At 39.2% G+C, this 23,196-nt stretch overlaps 1 protein-coding gene across 2 annotated transcripts; it reads left to right on the top strand.

Moving 5' to 3' along the window:
* Positions 1-9,414: 9,414 nt before the first annotated feature.
* Positions 9,415-22,207, top strand: ZNF214 (zinc finger protein 214). Of its 2 annotated transcripts, XM_059134874.1 has the most exons (5): positions 9,415-9,683; positions 10,073-10,131; positions 10,682-10,770; positions 18,959-19,117; positions 20,230-22,207. In XM_059134874.1, exons 2-5 carry the CDS (start codon positions 10,115-10,117, stop codon positions 21,912-21,914), a joined length of 1,950 nt encoding a protein of 649 aa, XP_058990857.1. In that variant the 5' UTR covers positions 9,415-9,683; positions 10,073-10,114; the 3' UTR covers positions 21,915-22,207. The 2 variants fall into 2 exon arrangements, with proteins under 2 accessions (XP_058990857.1, XP_058990865.1); XM_059134882.1 differs by lacking the exon at positions 10,073-10,131.
* The last annotated feature ends 989 nt before the right edge of the window (positions 22,208-23,196 follow it).

Raw genomic sequence — 23,196 nt, 5'->3', positions numbered from 1 at the left:
TCTTACACTGTGGGTAGGAATGCAAACTGGTTTAACCACTCTGGAAAACAGTATGGAGGGTCCTCAAAAAATTAAAATAGAACTACCCTATGTCCCAGCAAATTGCATTATTTATCCAAAGGACAAAAAATAGTGATTTAAAGGGGTACATGCACTCCCATGTTTATAGAAGCAATGTTCACAACAGCCAAAATATGGAAAGAGCCTAAATGTTCATTGATGGATGAATGGGTAAAGAAGATATGATGTGATGTGTGTGTGTGTGTGTGTGTGTGTCTGCAGACACACATACAATAGAATATTACTCAGCCATCAAAAAGAATGAAATCCTGCCATTTGCAAGGATGTGGATAGAACTAAAGGACCCAGAGTGTATTATGCTAAGTGCAGTCAGAGAAAGACAAATACCATATGATTTCACTCATGTGAAACTTAAAACAGATGAACATAGGGAGGGAAAGAAAAATAGAATATAGAGAGGGAGGTAAACTATAAGAGACTCAAGTATAGGGAATAAACAGGGCTGCTGGAGGGGAAGTGGGTGGGCGATGGGGTAACTTGGTAATAGGCATTAAGAAGGGCAAGTGATGTAATGAAAACTGGGTGTTATATGCTCCTGATGAATCACTAAATTCTCCCTCTGAAACTAATACTAAATAAAAACATAAAAATATATGTTAACTTGAATTCAAATAAAATCTTAAAAGAAAAAAAAAAATGGCAGGAGGGAGTGGGAGGGCTGAGAAACTGTCACAGACCAGAGGAGACAAGATGACCAAATGTAATAGATATTCTGGAAAAGATCCAAGAACAGAAAAAGAACTTGGAAACACTAGTGAAATGTGAATTAAGGGTGACTTAGCTGATTTTCTTAATTGCCTTAGTGGTTTTAAATCTACTACAGTAAGACAAGATGTTAAACTAGGAGAAATTGGGTAAGGAGTACATAAGAACTCTTTCTGCAAATCTAGAACTATTTTATAATAAAATGCTTATTTTTTAGACAGCTGGGTGGCTCAGTCATTAAGCGTCTGCCTTTAGATCAGGTCATGATCCCAGGGTCCTGGGATCAAGCTCCACGTCAGGCTCCCTGCTCTGCAGGGAGTCTGCTTCTCCCTTTCCCACTTCCCCTGCTTGTGTTCACTCTCTTGCTGTGTCTCTCTCTGTATCAAATAAATAAACAAAATCTTTTTTAAAATGCTTATTTTAATTGGAGATACACATCCCTTACAGCCTAACAATGACAGTCCTCAGAATACACCCAACAGAAATGTGTGCACAAATACTAAGAGACATCTAAGAAAAGCCATAGCAGCATTGTTTGTAATTCCCAAGTACTTGAAAAGACCTAAGAGCCCACCTATGATAGAACCAGTAAGTAAATTGTGGTAAATTCATACAATGAAATCCTACACAGCAATGAAAAGAGAGGATATGAAGCTACCTGCTAGGATGAATCTCATAAACATTATCAGTGAAAGAAGCCAAGAAAGAAACCCAAGAAAATTATATACCATAGAATTCCATTTACAAAAAGATCAAAATTAGGGATACCTGGCTGGCTCAGTTGAAAGAGCATGCAACTCTTGATCTTATGAGTCTGAGCCCCATGTTGGGTGTAGAGGTGACTTAATAAACTTTATAAAGAGATCAAAACTGAAAAAAGAAAGCCAAACTATACTCTTTATGGATGCATGTATAAGTGATAAAGCCATACTTTTTAAATGGGCTAGTACGGAGGTAACTACCTATAAAAGTAACAGCACCTCTGTAGGGAGGGAGGTATTCATGATCAGGGAGATGCCCCTGGGGTGCGTGGGCACTGGCAATGTTCTTTTCCTTGACTTTGTATTGGTTTATATGGATGATCATTTGGTAATCACTCACTAAGCTGCACATTTCTTTAATGCAGACTTCTATATCAATTATAGTTCACACTAAAAAATGATTTTAAAAAGGTTCATATTTTCAGAAAGACATAATACAAATAGATTAGAAAAGCAATAAAAGCAAGTTATTGCTAAAAGCCTATTCATACAGAGAAGGAAAGAGGTAAATGGCTATCAAGTATTTCAGAAAATGTTCAATCTGGTGAGATCAAAACTAATACAAACCAGATGATATCACTTCACAATTATCAAAATGGCAAAAGTATTTAGCTGTAAAAAAACAATACAACATGATGATGAGAGTGGAGTGGAGCAGATACTGACACTCTTGGAAAGCTGCGTGTCCACCTACAAAGAACTTTACAAACATGCATGCCTTTTTGATCAGTATTCTCCCTCTGGGAAACTATCCAATGGAAATAATCCCAAATATAGAACAAAGTTTTCTGGGTGCCTGGGTGGCTCAGTGGGTTAAACCGCTGCCTTTGGCTCAGGTCATGATCTCAGAGTCCTGGGATCGAGTCCCGTATCAGGCTCTCTGCTCAGCAGGGAGCCTGCTTCCCTCTCTCTCTCTGTGCCTGCCTCTCTGTCTGCTTGTAATCTCTGTCAAATCAACAAATAAAATCTTTAGAAAAAAGAATAAAGTTTTCTGCATAAAGGTATTTTTTAAAATAGTAAATAACTGTCAAATTAAAATTCAACTTTGATTAATGAAACAGATGCATTAAAAATATGGCACATGCTAGGGCACCTGGGTGGCTCAGTCAGTTAAGTGACCATCTCTTGATCTCAGCTCAGGTCTCCATCTTAGGATAGAGAGTTCAGGCCTCACGTTTGGCTCCAGGCTGTGTGTGGAGCCTACTTAAAAGATTCTTTTAAAAAATATGGCACACACTTGATTAAAACTAGTTTAAAAAAAAAAAAAAAACTCTACATAAAAGCAGACAAAGAAAAGATACCAAAATACTAACCTTGGTTGTATTTTGGGTTTATGACAATTTGTGACAATTTTAGAATATACTCCTTAAGTGGAAAACCAAAAAGAAAAAAAAGGCGGCATTATCAATGTGTCAAATCCCAAAAAGATTAAGAAATGAATGCCTGTTGACCGTACTTGAATTCTGCAGGTGGGAGCTCACTGGGAACAACTGTATCGGGGGCAAGTTTAGGTCGCTGCTTAGGGACAGGACTGGGAGTTATTTAAAGCCTCACTACCGTGGGTAGAAGTGACCAGTACATGAAGCAAGCATGAGCAATTCTTTCTCGAACTTTGCTAGTTCAGAGAGAAACTGGCAGCGTGGAGCACAGGGTCTATAAAGTTTTTGGCTGTTTGTCTTCTAGGAAGAGTCGCTGAGAGAAGGCACAGAGTGGAGGAACGACGGCTGAGCCCAGGTGGGGAGAACATTCTCAGACTGAAGACTAAACACCTGGTGCCAGGCAGGAAGGTGAGACGTGTGCCTGAATTTCAGCGGTTTGGTAAAAGTGAGGATAATCCTACCACCTGCCTTCAGGGCGGGTATGCACGCGAGTTATGGACCACCCTAGGTCGCAACCCAAAGTGGTCTCTCTACCCAGCATGCCCGCAGCGTTTTCCATCCAGAGTCCTCACAACTCCTCTTCTTGGACCTCTGGTCAGGGTCTCCATTCCCTTCCTCGTCCTCCGTAAGGATGTGGACGCTGGGGAGAACGTCACCGGACCTAACCTAATTTAGAGCAAGCAAAACACCCCCAGAGAAGAAGAGGGTCATTCCAAACCGTGGGTCACAGAGGGCGTCCGAGGACAAAAGTTAAATCCCAGCACTGAAAGCCACGAGCCAAAAAGGAAGGGAAAGAAACGCCTCAACAAGTACCTGCTGCTTGAGGCGAAACGCGACCTCACCTTGGTCTTACGCCCAAGCTCCCAACTCCGCAGCGCCAGGAGTAAATACACCGAGCACCGCGCCAGACTCGCTGGCTAAGGGACCCTCTTTGAGCCGGCCCGGAGCCGCTCTTCCCATTGGCTGGAGCGGGGCTTCGGGTTCTCGGGCACGCCCTGCACTCAGCTCTCGGAGCTCCGCGCACCTGTGGGCGAACAGCTTTCTTGCTTTCCCCCTAATGGAGAACACGTGCGAAGGTGAGGGTCTGGGAGCTGGACCTGGCTGCGTAGGACCTTTCCCAGACAGGCTGATTCCCAATAAGCGGCATCGCCTTACTCATCCATGCAGTAAACCATGTAATTACTGAGCATCTACTTCGGGCCTGGCAGTCTTCAAGGCCCTCTCTAGCTGGAAATAAAACATCCGAAATTCACAAGTGCATACATCTTAATAGAAACAATGAGTATTAAAGGTTTGCATTCCAAAACCATTTCTTTTCTTTTCTTTTTTTTTTTTTTAAAGATTTTATTTATTTATTTGACAGGGAGAAATCACAAGTAGGCAGAGAGACAGGCAGAGAGAGAGAGGAGGAAGCAGGCTCCCTGCTGAGCAGAGAGCCCGATGCGGGACTCGATCCCAGGACCCGGAGATCATGACCTGAGCCGAAGGCAGCGGCTTAACCACTGAGCCACCCAGGCGCCCCCAAAACCATTTCTAACATGCTTATAAACCATGAAAGAACATATTCATTCTATGAAAAATAGAGGACACTGTAGTGTAAACAGTTTGAGAAGCTGAGGGTCCCTAACTGTGGCTTAATAAAGTGAATTAGACCCCCGCCTTTTCATTTAATTTACATATCCTGGCATATTTAATTTTATATAAACGCTTACGTATTATACAACTTAGTGCCATCTTTTTTGTTTCTTTTCCCTTTTAGTTTACCACAGAAAGCAACCTCTGGGAGGAAGAGCATCGCTTGCCCTTTTCTGCATTATCACTAAAGAAAGTTCACCTTTGTTGTTTCCCTATTTTGCTAAAATTTATTTTTTCAGGGCTTCTTTGTCTTAAAACGCTCAATAATAAGTGGAAAATGCAAGTCTATTTAACAAGTGCTAGCAAGAAAGCATTTTAGAAAAAAAAAACTTAAAGATGTCTCCTCATGCCATTGCCGCTGGAAGGAGAGACACCATTCTTCATAAAACTAAACTGAGAGGGTGGGGAGATAATAAAGGCAATTGAAAGCACATATATTATATGTGGATGAGGATCGCAAAGCTCCTAATTCATTTTTGTTAATTTCCTACGGACACAAAAATATGTTCTCTATACTAAGGATATAAGTTTCTATATAACTCTTAAATCAAGATTTTTATATTATTCAATTTCTGTAGGACCTTATCTTTTATCTCCTAGATGTAATTCCAACACAAATGTATTGAATTTTCCCCACAGGACTGTATTTAACAATTTCTCAGATTTGTACATTTTTGCCCTATGTATTTAGCAGATTTGATGCTATGATACTTGTTCCTAAATTTGGCCTTGTTTCTACATATAAAATCGATAGCCAGTTCTGAACTTTGAATTTCTGCTTTTTGTTTCCTTGGAAGCTTACTGATCAACCTCACAGGTGTTTCTTATAATCAGCACATGTCTGGATTTGTTGCTTGACCCAGTATATCTCTGTTTTATATAAGAAAATTCAGTCCATTCACCTTTAGCACATGGACTGAAAATTTATTGCATTCTTTATATTACTTTGGGTTCATCATTAAATTTACATCATGGATTTCTCTGTTTCCTTTCCCATAATTTTTCTGACTTATCTCTGTCTTTAGTTTATTTGTTATTTGTTTAGAACCCTTTCTTGAACTGTTTCTTCAGATGGAAGAGACCTGGATGATACAGACTCTGAATTCTTGCAAATCCTCAAATATTTATTTCATGAGGACAGGTGAGTATCTTTTAGCTGATGGACTGCAGTCCCTTTATTTTACCAGTCAATAGCTGCTGCTTTCTAGCTTCCAACATTACAAATGAGGAGTCTAATATTTTTTCTTTTCAGATAACTGGACTTTCTGCCTGAAAGCTTATGAATTTTCTTTTTTTTCTTAGCATGTAGGAATGACATCTGTATATGCTTAGTATGAGTCTTTACTCATTAATCCAGACGGAAATATACTGAGTTTTTTAGATCTACAGACTCAAACCTTTAAATTTTTTTCCAGTCCAGAAACTTTTTCTATTATTTTGTTATTCATTCATTTTTTCAGTTCTATCCATTCTTTTTTTTTTTTCCTCCTGGGACTTCTGTGTCTGCATATTAGGTCTCATAGATCTATCCTTTAAACCTATTAACATTTAAAAAAAATTATTTCTATCTCTTTCTTTTCCTCTATGCTTTGGGGTATGTAAGTTATCTAGGCTACTTCTTGGGTCTCAAAAGTGACCATTTCAATTCACTTGCTAAATTGATGAATTAGGAATATATAAGTAAATAGATTCAGATTTAGACATTTTTAATTTTAAATTTCTATTTTTAAAAGTATATATATAAATAAATAAGAAATAAATAAATTAATTAAATCTTTATATATATAGATTTTATTTATTTTAAAGATTTTATTTATTTATTTGACACACACACAGAGATCACAAGTAGGCAGAGAGGCAGGCAGAGAGAGAGAGTGGAGGAAGCAGGCTCCTTACTGAGCAGAGAGCCCGATTTAGGGCTCAATCCCAGGACCCTGGGATCATGACCTGAGCCAAAGGCAGAGGCCTTAACCCACTGAGCCACCCAGGTGCCCCTGAAAATATATTTATACACACACGTATTGTATATTTGTTTTGTCATTTCATTGAGGTTCAAGTCTGGTTAATGGACTATTTTAAGTGGTAGTACTCCCATAGACAGGGGAAGACAAAGAGGCAAGGCAACCTTTAAGGCAGCTGGCTATTGAGTAAGAAGCATGAATCCTGCCATTTTCCTACTGAGGCACCTGGATAAAACCCTCTTGCTTTCTAGTCTACTTACAATCTCTCAGACTCAGCACAGGAGACAGTCAGCTTCAGCTTTTTCTTGGCCTCCTGGGAGTCAAAGAACCCCAGTAAATTTATACAGATCTCCTCAGAGTTCCATAGAACTAGAGTCTAGGCTCTTTTCAAGAAACTCCACTTTCAAGGCTGCACACCTAGACTCTGATGTTGTTTTCCACATTCTTATCTAGCCCATGAAGAAGGGGATGAGAGAGATCCAACATCAGGTTTCTAAACCAGTGCTCTGAACTTCTTTCCGTAAGTCTCAGTTCTCTGGTTTAGGAGAAGCAGACATCAGAAATCATAGGGAATAGAAGAGCTCATTACAATTCTCCCTCATGATCCACATCTAACTTTAGTAGAGAGTTTTAATTTTTATTTTATTTTTTATTGCACTTTTCTGTGAATGACCTTATAAAATGGGAGACCCATTCACTATCTTTTATATGAAAAAGCTCTGATTTTTCCCCAGTATTTGCCAACCTTAACATGATGAAGACATTTGTTTTAGATGAAAGGCCTTAAAGATTCCAGTTGTTTGAAACAAAACTCTGGTTCCACTTTCTTCTCAGAGTAAGTTCAAAAAAAGCTTAAAATCCTGGGGACCTGGTCACATCTCTGAGATCCTCTGATATACAACAGTTTAGTCTGTTAGTCTCAAAGTACATTTTAGAAATAAGACTATAGGGACGTCTGGGTGGTGAAGTGGGTTAAGCAAACATCTGACTCTTGGTTTGACTCAGATCATGATCTCAGGGTCATGAGATCTAGCCCCATGAAGAGTCCCACCTCAAACCCTACATCAGGCTCTGTGTTCAGTGCAGAGTCTGCTTGAGATTCTCTCTCCCTCTCCCTCTGCCCCTCCTGCTCATGCTCTCTCTGTAAAATGTGTGCATTCAGGATCTTAACTAGAGCAATTTAACCATACTAAAATCTTCATCTTACAGATGAGAAAACTGTGGGGGTAAAAGATTAAATAACTTGCCCCAAATCACCTAATGGGTAACACAACCATTTTTTTTTTAAGAGTTTATTTATTTGACAGAGAGAGAGATCACAAGTAGGCAGAGAAGCAAACAGAGAGAGAGAAGGAGGAAGGCTCCCCGCTGAGCAGAGAGCCAGATTCCAGGCTTGATCCCAGGACCCTGAGATCATGACCTGAGCCGAAGGCAGACGCTTAATGCACTGAGCCACCCAGGCGCCCCAACACAACCATTTTTTTTTTTTAAGATTTTATTTATTTATTTGACAGGCAGAGATCATAAGTAGGCTGAGAGGCAGGCAGAGAGAGAGGAGGAAGCAGGCTCCCTGCTGAGCAGAGACCCTGAATCGGGGCTCAATTCCAGGACCATGGGATCATGACCTGAGCTGAAGGCAGAGGCTTTAACCCACTGAGCCACGCAGGCGCCCCCTAACACAACCATTTTTAAAGTCAGTTCTGTTAGACAGCAAAACCTCTTTTTTTTTTTTTTTTTTTTTTTTAAGCAAAACCTCTCTTTAAACACTGTCCATATATAGACTCTGAATGTGTAAGCCAGGGAGGGGTCCGCACAGTTATTTCCAAAATGTGATCTTGGGAGTCATACAAATTCAGGTGTTCATTTCCTGGTGGAAGCCAGAGGGGTAGGCTCTGGACCACCTACTTCTGCCAAACATTGAACTATAAACACAGTTAATATATATAACTTCCTATGTGCCAGGGACCGGTTTAAACATTTCGAGGACATTAACTCAGTTAATTCTAACAACAAACTTGTAAAATAGTTACTATTATTGTGCCTATTTTAAAGATTACACCAAAAGGCTGTCATGCAGACAAGATCACATCATAAGTGGGTGGTATTGTCAGAATAGAATCCAAGGAGTCCCTTGCTTTTAAAGACTACTCTAAAAAAGTGTTCCCTACCTATGAGTCGAATACTACTGATCCAGCCTAAGTTTGAGAAAAAGTGCTTTAAGGTAATGGAAAACATTTTCCTAAGAGAACACTGAACAAGATAATAGAAGAGCAAGTGGTTGGATCTCTTTCTGGGGCTCTTTCCTATGGTGCCGCCTCGATCCCACCTTGTCTTTCTCCTCTCGGCCTGCAGTCTCCAGAGAAGTCCAGTACTTGGCAAGAAAAGGGTTAGGAGGAAAGCGCGACCCTGCCACCGAGTCAGCAGGAGCCAAGAGGGTCCCGGGAAACAGCAACCTGGAATTTGAAAGGTCCTCTTACCGGCGGCGCGACTCCAACCTCGAGTTTAGGGACATTGCTAGGACCAGAGCTAGTGGGGGGACTATTCGGCCAAAGGCGTGGGAAAGCGGGCTCAAACATCCCTCGCCCGCGAAGTGACAGCAATGGTTTCCCCCAGGTTTCCTGTGCGTGGGGGGGGGGGGTCCCCACTCGCGGGTTCTGCGGGTCCCATAATTCTCCGAGACCGGCCAGAATCCCCAGCCCTGTCCCTTTCCCAGGGGGACCTAAAAGCTTCGTTAGCATTGGGGTGGCTGCACCCCAGCCTCTTCTCAGATAGCGGAGGGTACAGGTCTTCAGGCAGGCAAGCTGGCGGCTGAGAGCCGGACTGCGCCCGGAGGCTTCCGGCCAATCAGGAGCCACGTTCTCCGGCGCTCTCCTTTCCGCCCCGCCCCTCTCGTCTCCATGGAAACGGTCCGAGTGTGTGTGCTGAGACCCGGGGCTTCCATTTCGATCTAGCGGGGCTGCGGCCATTGTTTGTATAGACGGTCAATTTTGGCCGGTCCCATCCCCCTCAGAGGCTCCATAAGTGACGCGGACTCTCGGGAGCACCACGCCAGAAGCGGACAAGGGCGGGGAGAGCTGTGGCTGAAGAAAGAGTGGCAGAAAAGGGAGGGTGAGGGGCCGAGAAGCGGCTCTGGCTTAGAAATCCCGAAGACACCAGTGTAGGTGGGTCCTTCACGGCCGCACTCCTCAAGTTAAAACCGAATATGGGGAAGGGGAGAGGAGGACAGAGGTAGTTTGGACCTCGGCGCCGGGGTGCTCAGGGTTGGAAAGTGTTGGGGCGGAGCTCGGGTCGGGGGTCTGGAAGTGGGACGGAGGCCGCGCGCGTCTTCGCCGCGGAAGCGGAGGCCGCACAGACCCGTGGCCCTGGCGCGGGCAGATGGGCAGATCCCGCTCCTAGAGCACGGTTTGTGTGTCTGAATGCAAAAACACTCGCCTTGGGGGAGCCCGAACCTGTGCTGCTCTTGAAACGTCCATGAATCGTTTTTTGTTTTTGTTTTGTTTTTTTTCTCTCTAGAGAAAGAGGGCTCTTAACTGTTTATCATTTTCCCCAGGGACCTGTGATCACCAAGGCAGAACCGGGGTAGCAAAGGCTCATGCCCCCATTTTACAGGTGAGGAAAGTGAGGCCCTAGGAGGTCTAGAAGAAACCATTTTCCAGGTTCTACAAGTGGTTAGTAATAGACTTGAGACTGATCAGGTCCTTGGAATGCTAGATCTGGGACCCTTCTTTAAGGTTCTAATACTCTTGATAGTAAATCCAGTATTTCTATTGTAATTAGTACAGGAAAGCAATGGAACTATCTTTCTACTTAACAATGATGATTGAACAAAACAAGAAAAATACTTTTGGAAAGAAACTAAGTGTCGCATTTCTATTATTTTATATACTTGTTAATAATTAACTACGAAAGCCTTGGGACTCGGGTTAAATTACACGCAGAGCATCTGCATCCCTGGAGGGATCTTGGTAAGATCAAATTCTGTTTTCATGCCCAAACTAAAATTGTACCTTTGAAGTTTTTAAAGGTTCAGAAATAAAGTCCTTGGTGCCAGTTCTCGTAACTCTCCTATCTAGCCCTTGAAACAGAACAGTATATGGGGATTGTAGGGAGTTTGGGGACTGCAGGATATGCCCAGACTTTATCCTTTCTTTTCTCTCAGCTCAGACTCCTCAAAACTCCACCCTTCCCCAAAAGAGGAACATGAAAGAGGAAGGATTGTTCACTACTTTCCTCATAGTCTGATCCCAGGTGAGTAGGATTGCCTTTTCTCATTTATAAAATGCCCCCTGAATTCTCCATGGGTGGTGGGAGTTAAGAGGGAGCAGCAGTGGGGATGGATGGACCAGACAGAATAGAAAATATTCCTCACTTGCCTGAGAAGCTTCCAAGCCTCGTACACAGCATTTCCCCGACTCCCACCCAGTCTCTTTTTCCAACATTTACTCGTTTATTCAGCAGGTCATCCAGGTCTGTTGTATAATATGTACTGTTCTTGATGCTCTGAGATAGAGAAATATATAAGAATGTCTTTTCTTAACATTGGGGAGGTAAGCCATATGAGGTTAATAATAATTTCTCAAGTTATCATACATTAAACAGTGTCACAGTGAATGGCATTTAAAAGAAACAGAAACTCAGGTTTGAAAAATCATGAATAGGAAGATATTCTAGACAGGAAGATGATCATTTAGTCTCAGGCAGGAATTGAGGGGAAAATAAGAAAACTGAGCTTGTAACTAATTGTAGAGCATTTAAATATGCATGTATAAGGTCAGGCCACATTGTGGAAGGCTCTTGATGTTTGATTGGTTACTTATTGTTGTGCACCACTCAGTCTTCTGCACTTCAAAAGAGGGAGCCATTACCAACATTTGGATCTATTTACTTACAGTCTTTTATCTAATATTTGATATACATACATAATCTGTATAGACACATATACATACATATATGTACACATACAAATATAGACACATAGGTAATCTAACATATATGCATGTAGAGAGATTATATATTAAAAAAAATTGAACATGATAAATAAGCTCCATGAGGGCAGAGAACATTTCCAGTTCATAGAACTATGCCTAGCATATAGTAAGCCCTCATTGAATATTCGTTGAATGTATGGATAGCTTTTATATGTATAATTTTTTCATTGTTAAATATATATTATATATAAATATAATTAACAGTTTTTCCACATATTTTTTGGTAGCCTGAATTTTTTTTTTTAAAGATTTTATTTATTTATTTGACAAAGAGAGAGATCACAGGTAGGCAGAGCAGCACCCAGAGAGGTGGGGGAAGCAGGCTCCCCATCAAGCAGAGAGCCAGATGCGGGGCTCGATCCCAGGACCGTGAGATCATGACCTGAGCCGAAGGCAGAGGCTTAACTCACTGAGCCACCCAGGTGCCCCAGTAGCCCAATTTTTTTTTTTTTAAGATTTTATTTATATCACAGACAGAAATCACAAGTAGGCAGAGAGGCAGGCAGAGAGAGGAGGAAGCAGGCTCTTTGCTGAGCAGAGAGCCTGATGCCGGGCTCCATCCCAGGACCCTGGGATCATGACCTGAGGTTTTAACCCACTGAGCCACCCAGGTGCCCCAGTAGCCCAAGTTTTAATGACTATTTAGTATTCCATTCAAATTATGTATCATTCCATTCCAGATATATGGGCTTTATTCCAGCCATATGTACTTTATATTAATCTTCTTTTTGGGGGGAAAAACTTAAGTAATTCTCAATATTTTGCTATCATAAAGTTTTCTATTAAATATTTTTAGGGCGCCTGGATGGCTTAGTTAAGTCAGTTAAGCATCTGCATTCAGCTCAGGTCATGATCCCAGGGTCATGGGATTGAGTCTCTTACTGGGCTCCTAGCTCAGCAGGGAGCCTACTTTTCCCTCTCTCTCTGCCTGCCATTCCCCCTGCTTATGCTCTCTCTCTGTCAAATAAATAATCTTTAAAATTTTTAAAAAATATTCTTATATATAATTTATTTAGTGTATCTCTTTATATCCTCAAGGTATGCTCTGAGAAACAGGATAACAGAGTTAAGGAATATAAACATGTTTTAGACTTTTGAAAAACTTAAGTTTTTTTTTTAGAAATACCACATGAACTTTTATAACCATTTGAGGAAAGATACTATCTTTCAGAACCTTTACCACCTTTGAGTATTATCTTTAAGATTTTGCCTTGAATTGCATCCCTTTAATCTTTAGTAAGGTTGACCATTTTTTACATACATTTACTGGTCATTTGCATTCCTTCTTTGACATAAGTATTGTATGTCTCTTGATATGCATTACTTTTTTTCCTACTAAATTTTTTGTTTCTATTTGATAAAAGATTCTCCTTGTATATAAAAGATATAAACCATTTATTAAAGGCTGTATTTCTCTAGTTGCTTGACTTTTGCTTTTAAGGGCTTCTTTGTTTATATGAGTTTCACATTTGTATAAAGCGAAATCTTATTTCTTTTTATTTATATAGTATTATGCTTTGGGAGCTCTTCTTCACCCCCAAACATATTACATAATGACTTTCGTTTTCTCAGCTGTTTTTTACAGTTACAAATATTTTAAAAGTTTAACTCTGAAACCTATCATATATTTATTTTGGTGTGAGAAATGACAGAAGTGAAACATTTTTCCTCCCACTTATTTTTCTAGTAGCATTTACTTTCTCCATTGATTGTGGTGCTACATATTTATATATCAAATTACTAAATTTTTTAACATACCCACACACATACACAAATGTATATACAGACCACTTTTGGGGCTGTCCTGTTTCGTGAACCCATCTCTCAATTCTCTCTCTTTTTTTTTTTTTTTTATTTATTTGACAGAGAGTTAGAGATCACAAGTAGGCAGAGAGGCAGGTAGAGGGTGGGGGGAAGCAGGCTCCCTGCCTACCAGAGAGCCCGATTCGGTGCTCGATCCCAGGACCCTGGGATCATGACCCGAGCCGAAGGCAGAGGCTTAACCCACTGAGCCACCCAGGCGCTCCTAGTGTTTCGTTATTACAGCAGTTATGCTGAAAATGTTATTGTACATATCTTCTGGTATACATGTGTAAGTTTCTCTAGGGTACAAATCTAGTATTAAAATTTCTGGGACATTGGATGCCTGGGTGGCTCAATGGTTTAAAACCTCTGCCTTCAGCTCAGGTCATGATCTCAGGGTCCTGGGATCGAGGCCCGCATCAGGCTCGCTGCTCAGTAGGGAGCCTGCTTCCCGCTCCCTCTCTATCTGCCTCTCTGGCCTACTTGTGATTTCTGTCTGTCAAATAAATAAATAAAATCTTTTAAAAAAAATTTCTGGGACATTGACTTTGCTTATAATTACTAATGATTTTCAGTTGGTTTTCTTGGGTTTCCTATGTACAACCATACCCTTTATAATTGTCTACTTGTATTGTCAAGTGCTTTCATTAGTGGTTTAAAAATAGTGAATTTGCAGTATCTTTGTTGAGTTTCCAGTCTTAACGGGAATGCTTTTAATGTCTTACTTTTGGATTTGAGATATGGTTGCATGGTCTTTGTTTTGCTAACTTGCTTTGTTTGTAGTTTTAAATGAAGGACCCATGTTGCATTTTAAGAAGTACTTTTTTGGCAGTGATTAAAATATATAGCTTTTCTTATTTGACATTATTATGATAGTTTATAGCTAATGGATTTCTTCATTTGTATCTTTCTTTACTTTTTGGAATAAACCACCACTCCATCATGCTATAATATGCTTTGGTGTATTATGGCAGATTGCATTTGCATTTTCCAAAGATGGCCATACCTATAACATATCTGACTCTTAATGCTTGTCTTACAAAGTGACTTAATCTTCCCACCAAAAAGTAGGATCTATGTCCCCACTTCTCAAATCTGACTGGGGTTTGTGATCACCTCAACCAGTGGAGTACAGTGTAAGTGATGCTATGTGACTTCCAAAGCTAAGTCATAGAAAGGATACAGCTTTTGCTTGCCTTCATGTTGAGAGGTAGCCCTGGCCACATAACCAAGTGCAAAGAAATGGATAACTTCCATCAACAGTCACAACCAGCCTACCAGCCATGTGAATGAGCCACCCTGGAAGTGAATCCTCCAGCCCACTCAAGCCACTACTCAACAATCTCATGAGGGATCTGAGTTAGAACTGCCCAGGCCATTCCGGAATTTCTGACCCTGAGAAGTTGTGAAAAATAATTATTTTTGTGTGAAGCCACCACATTTTGGAGTAATTAGTTCTGTGACAGTATAAATATAGGTGTTGCTGGATTTTATTAGCTTTATATTTTTCTTTATTTGCTCTTGAAGTTTGTGCCAATATTCAATAATATAATTATAGATATATAGTTTTCTGACTTTTACTGTCTCAGTGTTTTCCTGAATGTTTTAAAGATTTTGATAGTTTTTCTATATGTTTGGAACAATTTAATAACTCCAAGTCTGTTCCTTGAAAATTTGAAAGAATTTATGTAAGAAAATCTTTGGGTTGGTTATTTTTGAAGGTTATAGTTCTTTGATAATTTCTTTCATAAAACTGACCAGTTCAGGTTTTTTTCTCTTTATGACATATTGAGTGGTTTTCTAGGGAAAAAAAAACCTTCCTATTAAGATTTATTTTTAAAGAGCTGTGGAAAGTGCCCACGTAACATTCAGTTGAATTTTTACCTGTTGCCATTTCCCTAATGTCAGTTCTAACTTTTTTTCTACTTATGCTCACTCCTTTTTTCCCCATTAGTTAGCTAGCTGGTAATATATCTATTTTTCTTCCAACAAACTGGCACCTGGATTCATTTCAGAATGGTAAATGTTTTACAGCTCCATGTTCTTTTGTTTACTCTATACGTTTCCCTTTTAAAAATAGTATTTTATTTATTTGGGAAACAGCACAATCAGGGGGAGCAGTAGGCAGAGGGAGAGGGAGAGGGAGAAGCAGGCTCCCTGCTGAGCAGGGATCCTGATGTGGGGCTACACTCCAGGACTCCAGGATCATGACCTGAGCTGAAGGCAGATGCCTAACCAACTGAGCCACCCAGGTTCCCCCCACTTTAAGTGTTTAATCCATTTAGTGTCGTACAATGTATAGGATACTAAGTTGGAATCCACTTTTATTTTTTCTCATATAGTTACTCAAGTTTTCACAACACCATTTAGTAAATAAACCATTCTTAACTTTTATTTTTAATGCCATCTTCATTATTAATGTGTTGTATATAAATAAGCACAGTCTGAATCTTCCATGCTGTTCTACTGGTTTGTTTTTCAGTTCTGATTTTACTGTTGTAGTTTGGCAGTGTGTCACTGGCAGCGCAAGTCTTCCTGCTTGGTTTACTTAAGTCTCTATATTATATTCTTCTTTTCTTTCCCTGTAAATTTTAGGGGAAAAGTATATTACGTTCCTCAAAAAAATCCAGTTGGAATTTGATGGGGTGGTATACTGAATTTAATTCAACCCATCCAAGAACATGGAAGTACGCCTTTCCTTTTATTTAAGTCTTCTTTCTGCGTACTTGAATTTAAATATTATCTTCCAAGAGTTCTGTATATTCTTGGTTAAGATAGTGGTTTTTTTTTTGTTTTTGTTTTGCTTTTGGTGAATGGTGTCCCCCATTTTCTAGTGGTTGTTATGCTTTATTGTATCTGGTAATTTTACTGAGCTCTAAGGTTTATCTATGTACTCTTGGTTTTTCTAGGTAGATTGCCATAGTATATGCAAATAGTTACATTTTTTTATTTACTTCTAATCCTTATGCCTCATTTCATTTTCTTACAGTGTTTATCAGACCTTTGATACTATGTTGAAAGCAGTGGTGACTGGAATCACTCTTAACTTGTTTACCATAATAAAAGAAACACAAAGTTTGTCCATTCAGTTTAATGTTTGATATAGGTTCCTAATATGTAACCTTTACCAATTAAGAGGGTTTTTTATTCCTACTTTGCTAAAAGTTTTTAAAGACCATATAAAGGGCACCTGGGTGGTTTAGTTGTTTAAGTGACTGCCTTCAGCTCACGTCATGAGTCCTGCATCAGGCTCCCAGCTCCTTGTTTCTCCCTCTGGCCTTCTCCCCTCTCATGCTCTCTCTCTCTCTCTCTCAAATAAATAAAGATAAATAAAATCATTAAAAAGAAAAGACCATATAAAGGTGTTGAACATTATGAACTTTATCACTTGATTTCTCTTATGGTTTTCTTCTGTAGTCTATTAATAAATAATATTGATAGATTTTCTCTTATTGAACTGTCCTTCCTTCCTATAATGATGCTTGACCATGATGCATATTTTAAAGTACTTCTGAATTCAATTATCTAATATTTTATTTAGGATTATTATAGATTTATAAAATTCACAAATGGGATTATATTCTAACTTTTTTGTATTGTCTTTATCTGGTCTTGGAGTCAAGATTACACTAGCCATATAGCTAGCAGCTTTCACTTTCTGTTTTCTAAAACAATTTGTAATAGTAATTAAACTCTAATAGAATGTTTGCTAGAACAATATTTATTGCATAGTAAGTTACATTTAGTTTAATAAAATAACACAAATTTATTATGTCACTCATAATAATATCTCATTATCTCCCAGGAAGCTGGGAGCAGTGTAGCTGTGTGGTTCTAGCTCAGGGTCTCTCATGAGGCAAGCTGTCAGCCGGACTGCAGATACTGGCAGGCTTCAGGGGGCTGGAGAATCCTCTGCTAAGATGCTTCACTCATGTGGCTGTTGGCAGGATGCTTCATTTCTCAGAGGACAGAAGGCCTCAGTTCCTTGCCACATGGTGTCTTCACAGGACTCCTAAGTATTCTTACCACATGGAAGGCAGTTTCTCCAAAAGAGAGTGATCTAAGAAAATGGGCGTGGTGGAAGCTGCAGTGCCTTTAAGAGCTAGTTTTGAAAGTTGCACAGCATTACTTCTTCCCCTTCTGTTTTTTATATAAAATTCCTTAGAAGTGAGTCCTTAAGTCTAGCCCATGCTTGAAGGCTGACTACACCTCTTGAAGGGAAGGGAATCAAATATTTGTGGATGTATTTTAAAACCACCACAAATAAAATAGACATATGTACTGAAATGTGAAGTTGTACATTATGTATTATGTGAAAAAATGCAAACCAGAATTATCATGTCTTAGTTAAGAAAAAAATGTCAGTGGGGTATGTATGTTTGTGGGTATGCATGAAAAATAGTCAGAAAGGACAGTAAAAACTATCCTGGTTACTTCTCAAGTTATTTGGGGAGGGTAGGCTTTCAGTTTTTACTTATATTACTTCAGAATTATTTTAAAATTTTATGAATTTATTTTTGGGAGAGCAACTGGACTCAATCTCTAGTATATATTTTAAGATTTATTTATTTGAGAGAGAGAGAACACACACAAGCAAGGGGACAGGTAGAGGGAAAGAGAGAGGGAAAGGGTTAGAGGAGAGAATCCTCAAGCTGGCTCCTCACTGAGCATGTAAGCCTGAGGTAAGGATTCATCCCAGGACCCAGGGGTCATGACCTGAGCTAAAATTAAGAGTTAGCCACTTAACTGACTGAGCCAAAGACTTTACATCCTGGAATGCTCCACGGGGGAATAAGCACAAGAAGGATTTGATTAACCCCTTGAACTTCAGAGAAGCTGAAGATGCATCCATACCATTGGTGGCAGAGAGCCAGTCAAAAGAGGACCCTAAAATATTTACAGAGAGCAAAGAAAAAGTTGCTCAGAAAGGAATGAGAATTAAAGAAAAAAAGGTCTTCGAAACAACAATGAAGGCATATAAACAGTGAGGCAATTCTGAGAAAAATTCTTTTCACTCTTGAATTTGATACCCAACCACTTGTGAGTGATGATAAGGACACTAAGCAAGCTTGGACATTCTCCTTTAAACCAAATGTGTGTCCTGAAGAAAACTTTAGCTTGTTTCTCACCTTTTTTTTTTTCAGTGGCCATGGAATTAGCATTCATCAGCTTGACAACTCATTTGGGCATATACCTTCAAATTAATGGAGTAAATCACAAAAGGGAAAAAGAAGTATATGATCTTGAAAATGGAGCACTAAAGAACAGCCAGCCCAGATTGGAGCAGGAAGATGAACATTTCCAGAATAAAAAGGGTTGGGGGATCAATTGACTTAATCTTTTTCAACCATTACTTACTCATTTTTTAAAAATCGGGATAATAATAGTATCTATAAGAGAGAGTTGCTGTGAGGATTATGAAATATATGTGAAGTCCTTAGCCCAGTGGTTAGCAGGCAGATGCTATTATATGTTTCTTATGACTGTGATGGGCTTCAGTGACTTGATACATTATTTAGCCATCCCTATTATTAAGTCTCCTCTTACTTATTTTTCTTCATTACTGAAGTTCTTTCTTTTTTGATTTCATTTGTCATTTATGTTACCTACTGAATGGCTGTTTCCTTGTCCGTCTTTTCCCTTAGGTCTTTTCTTGGAAAACCTGATCTTTGACCAGATGGCAGTAACATTTGAAGATGTGACTGTTATTTTTACTTGGGAGGAATGGAAATTCCTGGATTCTTCTCAAAAAAAGCTCTATAGAGAGGTCATGTGGGAGAACTACACAAATGTCATGTCAGTAGGTAAAGTTATCTCAGCTCTTAGCTAACAGAATTAGTATCTTCTGGAACCAGTTTTGTTGAGTATTTTGGTTCTTTATCTAGGTATTGTATTGTATAGAAGGAATATGACCCTCAAAAATGGGTCATAAATCAGATGACAGAAGATAGAGCAAGACATCTCCCAAGACACCTAGACTATGTAATTAATAGGTATTTGTGATTTTTATTCTTATTTTCTGGATTACACTTAAAATGCAGACCTCTACACATCAATTTTGTGTGGTCCTAAATTTGTGCTCTCTTCATACTATTTATACAAGTTAGCTTTTGCTATATAACAAACTCTACCCCAAACTTAGTGACTCAAACATTATTTTTCATGATTCTAATTGTTAGATGGATCTTCTATCACAGAGTGATCTGATTGGGGCTGGATGGTGTGTGATGAGGCTGGACAGTCAGACTTAGATGTCTGGTAGTTGGTTGGTAGCAGTGGGGATAATGGGAATGTGTTGACCATATGTCACTCTTCAAGCAGGTTAGCCCAGGCTTGTTTTAATGGTGGTGGTCATAGAATTTTCAAAACTAGCAAAAAGAGGGCAAGTTCTAAGTACGCAAACACTTTCAAGTCTCTGTTTGTATCACTTTTGCTATTGTCCCATTAAAACAAATTGTATAGCCAAGCTAAAGTCAGCATGAAAGGGGAACACCCAGAGGTACAGAGTTAATGCAGCCATTTTTTCACACAACTGGTCACACTCTGCTAAAATAAAAATATAGAAAGAATATTTTCTTTCTTAAAATAATGTTCCAAACAGAGTAATCTAATTAAATCTGTTTTTAAGATGATTTCCATGAAACAGCAGCCTTACTTGTTTATTTCTAACAGTACTTGATAAGTAGCAGATGCTCAAGATACATCGACAGCATGTCTGAATAAGTGAATGAATGAATATATATATATGAATGAACAAACGCATAATTTCAGACGAAATATGGAGCAGCCTAAGCATAATCCTTTCCCATTCCCACCCACACATTTATTCCTGTAATTCTGGAAGGCAATGCTTGAGATACTTGGAAATTTTTAAAAGCCACATTTATCTCACCAATGGATTATCTGCTTATTCTAGGAAACTGGAAAGAGAGCTACAAACCCCAAGAAGAAAGATTCAGATACTTAAAACATGAAAATCTTCCCTGCTGGCAAGGCTGGAGGAATGCCAGCACTCAGATATATGAGAATAGAAACTATGTGGAAACCGTCCAAGGAATAGATTTGAAAGACCTAAAGCAACAAGATCTTTCCCACCATCAGGAATGGTTAATACTCTCCACCCAAGTACCATGGAATGGGAACTGTGAATTAACTTTTGAAGGCAACAGTCCCAGGAACTTAAAATATACAAAGTTTATACCTTGGCAGTCCTTAGAAACAAAACATACCCATGAAGACTATGCTAGAGAAATCTATATGAATGATTTACATGGCTTTCAAAAAAGCAGATGGCATCTTGGCATATCTAGGAAAAATCTCTCTGTGGAAAAAGAACAAAAGCTCATAGTTCAGCATTCTTATGTCCCAACAGTAGAAGCCCTTCCAGAGTACACTGAGGAACTATGTCAACATGACCTACTGAAAAACTCTGTGGAAGAGGAAAACTGTGGATGTAATAAATGTAAAGAAATTTATTATTGGAACTCACAGTGTGTTCTCCACAAGAGAAATCAATGTGGAGAAAAGTTCTTTCAGTGCTCTGTCAGCACAGCATGCTTCTCTCAAAGATCAGACCTATACAGACATCCAAGAATTCACATAGCTAAGAAGCTGTATGGATGTGATGAAGTTGACAGTAACTTCAGGCAAAGCTTAGGTATTCACTTTCATCAGAGGGCCTACACAGGGGAGGTCTCTTACATATGCCACGTGTGTGGTAAGAGCTTCAGTCAGATCTCTAGTCTTCACAGTCATCAAAGAGTCCACACAGAAGAGAAACTTTATAAATTTGAGTGTAATAAGGACCTTAGTAGAAATTCATTACTTCAGATTCACCAGAGACTTCACATAGGAGAGAAGCCTTTTAAGTGCGATCAGTGTGGTAAGACTTTTAGTCGGAGTTCAGTACTTCATGTTCATCAGAGAGTCCACACAGGAGAGAAACCATATAAGTGTGATGAGTGTGGCAAGGGCTTCAGTCAGAGCTCAAATCTTCGGATTCATCAGTTAGTCCACACGGGAGAGAAGTCCTATAAATGTGATAACTGTGGTAAGGGATTTACCCAGCGCTCAAATCTCCAAATTCATCAGAGAGTACATACAGGAGAGAAGCCTTATAAATGTGACAACTGTGGCAAGGACTTTAGTCATAGCTCTGATCTTCGTATTCATCAGAGGGTCCATACTGGGGAGAAACCCTATACTTGTCATGAATGTGGGAAGGGCTTCAGCAAGAGTTCGAAGCTTCATACTCATCAAAGAGTACATACTGGAGAGAAACCCTATAAATGTGAACAGTGTGGTAAGGGATTCAGTCAGCGTTCCCACCTTCTCATTCACCAGCGAGTCCACACAGGAGAAAAACCCTATAAATGTGATGATTGTGGAAAAGGCTTTAGTCACAGCTCTAATCTTCACATTCATCAGAGAGTCCACACAGGAGAGAAGCCTTATCAATGCACTAAGTGCGGCAAGGGTTTCAGTCATAGCTCAGCTCTTCGAATTCATCAAAGAGTCCACATAGGAGAGAAACCTCATAAATGCCATGAGTATTATAAGGGATTTGATAAAAGTTCTCATCTCCACAATAATCACACATGAGAAACCTTATAATTACGTTTACTTAGTTAACAACTTTAATCAAAGCTTAATATTCAGCCCAATAAATGCTGCGGGGAAGAAAAGTCTATAAATAAACCCAAATAATCCCAAGCAACATTTCTAGTTTCCCCCAACTCCCACTAAGAATCATTTGGTTCAAGAAGAAATCCTTAGGAGGATGCCTATATATTTAAAATGAAAGTGTATTTACTTTTTCTATTATATCATACATATCCATTATAAAATATATGAAAGATTCAAGAATAAAACTCTTCATCCTGTTTTGTTCTAGCCTTTTTTGTGTGCATTTTCATGTGAATGAAATCACACTGTATATTCAACTCTATCTTTTCACTGACTTTGAGACATTTACTTTTTTTTTTTTAATGCAAATTGGCTAGCTAGCTCTGAAACAGCATTCTGACTCCTCTGTAAAGTCCCTAGGAAGCCACAAGAAGAACACACACAAAACATCAAACTCAAACTGGTAGATAACCTATTGCTTAAATGTGGAAGAATTAAATTACAAGGCAGGACAATTTGATTGCTTATGACAAAAGATAGGAAAGTACTTCATGATCCTTCACCTGAGACAGGATGTTGTAGAGATGTTATCTCTGTCAGCCAGAAAAGTCAGGAACCATCTTTTGCAGGGGTGCTGCACTTTCAGGTTATCATAGCACACTCTCATATCCTTCCCAGGATTCCACATTGATTCATACTTCAGACACCATGTAACAAGAAATACAATATTTAATGTCTCTAAGTAGGGTGTGAAAGATGTCAGTAAAAGCTAATAGAAGTGAATTGTCAGGAAACTGAAGATACTCCATCTGTTCATAATTAGAGATTTAAGCAGTAGACTGATTTATTCTTAGAAGAGAGAGGTAGTAGAGAAATAGCTGCTGAAAGCAGAAGTAAACTCAAAGCTATGTGCAAAACTGAACTAAAACCTAATTATGGAAGAAGAGAGAATCTGGCCATTGTAAAAATGGAGTGGGGTCAGCAGGAATATACAAGTCCTAACTATTGATAATATAAATATGTTTAGACATTGTTGCCCAAGAGATAGGAAATTAAGTGGACTTGTTCAGGGAAATAACAGGGAATTGCAGTACCAAAGAAAGAACACTACCATGAAGAGTTAAAACCTGACAGCCCTGAAAATTAGCTATTTCAGTCTCCTGAAGAAATTAAAAAAAAAAAAAAAAAACAGGTGTCTTGAGTAGCATTACGAAAAAAAAATGAAGTCAGTAAAACTAGAGCAGAAATCAGTAAGTAG

The sequence above is a fragment of the Mustela lutreola genome, chromosome 1, assembly GCF_030435805.1.
Source record: "Mustela lutreola isolate mMusLut2 chromosome 1, mMusLut2.pri, whole genome shotgun sequence".
Classification (NCBI taxonomy): Eukaryota; Metazoa; Chordata; class Mammalia; order Carnivora; family Mustelidae; genus Mustela; species Mustela lutreola.
Note: the sequence above shows the minus strand (reverse complement) of the source record. Positions and strands in the feature narration are given on the sequence as shown.